Raw genomic sequence first — 5,228 nt, forward strand, 5'->3', positions numbered from 1 at the left:
TGGCTTGCAAGCGCCATGCTCTACCAACTGAGCTACAGGATGCCAGTATACCTTTCCTTACATCTATACTTTACCTAGTGTTATGTAATCTATAGCCTCAAGCAGTTAATAGGAGGTTGATACTGTAGGAGGGTGTCATGTGGTGTGATTATGGTTGATGTGGGTTTAAATGGCCACTGTTCTTGGTTTGGATTAATATGACTGGGTTTGGGTTTAAAATGCCAGGGGATGTGGCTGGGTTGTGGTTCTGAGTGTGTCTGGGGGATTGTGTGGGTGATATGGGACATGGTTGTGGGTTTGGGTTCACAGTGTGTCTGATGGGACATGGCTTCTGGCTTCCTGCTCTGACCTAGTCCCCATGACCAGAAGGCCCAGCTGTGCCATGGTTTAGTGTGTGTGTGTATGAGCATGCCTGATGTTACGTGTTGAAGTGTGTCATGTTACAGAGTGTGTAAGTGTGGTGTCAGAATGTATGTATGAATGTATATATTACCATGTGTGTGAAGAAAGATGGGAATAATTTGAGGGCTTTTGACTCCATGTAGTTTGCTGCTGAGGTAACCCAACACAACAGTGTTGTTCTCTGACAATATTTACTTAAACTGCATAGTTTGACATGTGTGTGGGATAGTGTTAGGTATCTCTCTAACCGTAGTCTTCTTCTTCTCCTCTTCCTCTCTTAGCTACCTCTGATGGGACGAGGCAGGGGCTGGACAGCACGAGAGGAGGAGTGTGTGTGACACGAGGGATGAAGGTGATTCTCAAAGTGGGACAGAGTGAGTATCATCATCATCCTTACTATATATATATACAGAACCAGTTAAAAGTTTGGACACACCTACTCATTCAAGGGTTTTTCTCAACTTTTACTATTTTCTACATTGTATAATAATAGTGAAGACATCAAAACTATGAAATAACACATATGGAATCATGTAGTTACCAAAGAAGTGTTAAACAAATCAAAATATATTTTAGCTGGTTGAGAGAATGCCAAGAGTGTGCAAAGATGTCATCAAGGCAAAGGGTGGCTATTTGAAGAATCTCAAATATAAAAAATATATATAACACTTTTTTGGTTACTACATGATTCCATATGTGTTATTTCATAGTTTTGATGTCTCCACTATTATTCTACAATGTAAAAATAAAGAAAAACCCTTGAATGAGTAGGTGTGTCCAAACTTTTGACTGGTAGTGTATATTCTTGTTGATTTGCTGTAATTAGTCTTTCAATAGTAATCATCCTCATATAAACTAATGTGCATGGGGTCTTTAATATTCTTGTACATATTTTGTAACAATATTCAGGAAACTGTGCTATGTAATGTTGTTCACAACCCTAAAGAAACTGTGTGATTTCCCATAGCTGCTTATGGCCTCCCACCCAAACCCAAACCAGACCCAAACCGCTTCCACCCCAAAGGTAAGTCTACAGTACAGTACTCCAGAAGGAAGGAGAGGAAACTCTCCTCACTGGTTTAATGATACAGTATTTACAGTACTAGTCATTGATCCTGACCCCTCTCCCCTAACAGGGAACGGTACCACGCCCAAGGCTGGTGGAGAGGGCGAGGGGAACAACCCTCTACCCTCCTCTAACGTGGCGGTGATCACTGGAGCGGCAGGGGGCGGAGCCTTCCTCCTCATCGTGACTTCCGTCATCTGTGTGGTGTGTTACCGCTGGCGACAGAACAAGCACTCTGAGACCCACCACCCCACCCTGACCCTGGCCACCCTCACCCCCAAGAGGGGCAGCAACAACGGGGCCGGCTCCTCCGCCGGAGGCAACAATGGTTCGGAGCCCAGTGACATCATCATCCCTCTGCGGACTTCAGACCAGGCTTACTGCCCGCACTACGAGAAGGTGAGCGGGGACTACGGCCACCCCGTCTACATCGTCCAGGAGATGCCTCCCCAGAGCCCAGCCAACATCTACTACAAAGTATGAGGGAGAGACACCTAGACGGCCCAGCTGGCATTGACACAGTACCAACAAATAGACTGCTGTTTTTAACTTAGAATTCTAAACTGTCCCTCTAGCTCCCTCCACTCCCTTATTCTCCTACCTCCCTCTCTATGACTGACTGTCGGGACGGCTGTCCTCACCCTCCTGTCCCATGGACTGTACTGTACAGTGCTCTGCCACTGTGGATGGATGGAGGTGTGGTTGTGTATGGGTGGGGGTATGGCCCTCTTCCTTGCTTTGAACCCTATGATTGGGTCCATGAGGCCTGGACATCAGGGCCGTTAAACTGACTGACTCACAGTGGCAGTGGCTCAGTGTCGCCTCTCACTCAAAGTGAGCGCTGACACTGGATATGAAATGTCAAACAATTCAAAATGTTAGTGTGTGTGTGTATATTTGTGTGAGTGAGTGTGTTTGTGCATGCGTGCCTATGCGTAAGCAGTATGTCTGCTTGTGTGTGGTGCGTGATAACTTTTTTTTTCGGGGTATGTCAGTCTTAAAACCAAAACCACACGAGCAAATATCAAAGCAAGATTTCTACCCACTGTCATCATTTACAGATTATATAATATAATTATTTCATAACTCATTTGTAGATATTTCAGTTCAGATTTCTGTTAGGCACTGTTTTCTTGTCAGTGTTGTATGTTCTCTGTTTTGGAGTCTAGATGAGATCTAGGTACTGTTATTTATTTCATGTTTTGTGTTTGTCTTCGAAATGAAGGATATTTTGTTCCTTTATCCCATTCTCTCACTCACTCTGCAATGCCTTAGCATTGAAATAGTTCACTTTTCTGTATAGAAAACTTAACCCAATGTGTTGTTTATGTTGCTCCTCTAAGCTTGGTGAAAGTGTTTTTTTTTTTTTTGAGGTGAATGATCAGTTTGGTTTTGTGACAGCTGCAGTCTGTTTTCATTTCCCACAATGCATTGGTAACTGATGACTTATGGTTGGCTGGCTGAGGAGAGGAATGCAGCAAGTAAAGAAGGTGAAAAGGTCAGAGGTCATTGTTGAAATGCCACAGACGATAGTCAACATATATAGCACCATGTTGGAGTCCATGTCAATGTGACTTAGAACATCCTTTGTCTGCGGGACCGTTTCAACACAATGTGCACATAATGAGTGGTATAGGGGAAAGATCTCACACGCTGGCTTTAAAACTCAGGTCTCAGGACCACACCTCATACACAGAAATAGATGTATTGTTTCATGTTTTCATACAAAGTAACGGATTCCTACTGTAGTTTTTATGTAGTGTGATGATTTCTAGGATGTTGAGGTCCATAGTCAGAGCGTTGGAGGTAGTGACGGAGTGATGGGAAACATCACAGATCAGTCAAGCTCCCGCTGGGTCTGACATCTCTCTGTGACATTTCATCATTTCATCACTCTGGGACATTCTGGACCTTATACTTACATCACAACCCTTCAACAATATTGGACTCTGATTGGACTACAAGCAACAGCACACTACCTGAGCATGGCGGCAGAGACCTCTGAAAAGAAAGTGATTTTCTGGGTGCTAGAATAAACATGTCCTGTCCTTGTGCACCTTTCAAGACATTCTGCTTTCAGTTCTCTACCAGTGACCAGCTGGACTTAAGGCCAGTGTAATTATGTGTTCCATTCTACCGTACTCTGTGTACCATTTTCCATAGTGTCATTTGCTTTCACTAGGTTGTCTTTCTCAACTGCTGTTTCCCACTCAGTCATTTTGTGCCAATAACCTCATCCTGAGGAGGGGGCCCTGCTTTTCAGAACTGTTGGTGAACTTTTCAGAACTGTTGGTGAGACAAGGGATGAGACAAAGGTTAGATGTGGTAGGTACAGTAAGGGAAAAAAGTATTTGATCCCCTGCTGATTTTGTACGTTTGCCCACTGACAAAGAAATTATCAGTCTATAATTGTAATTGTAGGTTTATTTGAACAGTGAGAGACAGAATAACAACAAAAAAATCCAGAAAAACGCATGTCAAAAATGTTATAAATTGTTTTGCATTTTAATGAGGGAAATAGGTATTTGACCCCCTCTCAATCAGAAAGATTTTACAGGTTTGGAGAGTTTGGAATCTGATTGATTGATTGCTTCTGTGGACAGGTGTATTTTATACAGGTAACGAGCTGAGATTAGGAGCACACTCTTAAAGGGAGTGCTCCTAATCTCAGCTTGTTACCTGTATAAAAGACACCTTTCCACAGAAGCAATCAATCAATTAGATTCCAAACTCTCCACCATGGCCAAGACCAAAGAGCTCTCCAAGGATGTCAGGGACAAGATTGTAGACCTATACAAAGCTGGAATGGGCTACAAGACCATCGCCAAGCAGCTTGGTGAGAAGGTGACAACAGTTGGTGCGATTATTCGCAAATGGAAGAAACACAAAAGAACTGTCAATCTCCCTCGGCCTGGGGCTCCATGCAAGATCTCACCTCGTGGAGTTGCAATGATCATGAGAACGGTGAGGAATCAGCCCAGAACTACACGGGAGGATCTTGTCAATGATCTCAAGGCAGCTGGGACAATAGTCACCAAGAAAACAATTGGTAACACACTACGCCGTGAAGGACTGAAATCCTGCAGCGCCCGCAAGGTCCCCCTGCTCAAGAAAGCACATATACAGGGCCGTCTGAAGTTTGCCAATGAACATCTGAATGATTCAGAGGAGAACTGGGTGAAAGTGTTGTGGTCAGATGAGACCAAAATGGAGCTCTTTGGCATCAACTCAACTCGCCGTGTTTGGAGGAGGAGGAATGCTGCGTATGACCCCAAGAACACCATCCCCACTGTCAAACATGGAGGTGGAAACATTATGCTTTGGGGTTGTTTTTCTGCTAAGGGGACAGGACAACTTCACCGCATCAAAGGGACAATGGTCGGGGCCATGTACCGTCAAATCTTGGGTGAGAACCTCCTTCCCTCAGCCAGGGCATTGAAAATGGGTCGTGGATGGTATTCCAGCATGACAATGACCCAAAACACACGGCCAAGGCAACAAAGGAGTGGCTCAAGAAGAAGCATATTAAGGTTCTGGAGTGGCCTAGCCAGACCTTAATCCCATAGAAAATCTGTGGAGGGAGCTGAAGGTTCGAGTTGCCAAACGTCAGCCTTGAAACCTTAATGACTTGGAGAAGATCTGCAAAGAGGAGTGGGACAAAATCCCTCCTGAGATGTGTGCAAACCTGGTGGCCAACTTCAAGAAACGTCTGACCTCTGTGATTGCCAACAAGGGTTTTGCCACCAAGTACTAAATCATG

General features: G+C 44.3%; 1 protein-coding gene across 1 annotated transcript; it reads left to right on the top strand.

Annotated features, from left to right (window-relative positions):
• Positions 1–683: 683 nt before the first annotated feature.
• Positions 684–1,951, top strand: LOC311119156 (ephrin-B2-like; the record flags this gene model as incomplete). Its single annotated transcript, XM_084193898.1, has 3 exons — positions 684–776; positions 1,370–1,426; positions 1,539–1,951. Coding segments are annotated over 3 exons (563 nt in total), but the record flags the coding sequence as incomplete, so codon positions are not given.
• Positions 1,952–5,228: the final 3,277 nt, after the last annotated feature.

This window comes from Coregonus lavaretus (genome assembly GCF_964263955.1).
Source record: "Coregonus lavaretus genome assembly, contig: HAP1_SCAFFOLD_5938, whole genome shotgun sequence".
NCBI lineage: Eukaryota > Metazoa > Chordata > Actinopteri > Salmoniformes > Salmonidae > Coregonus > Coregonus lavaretus.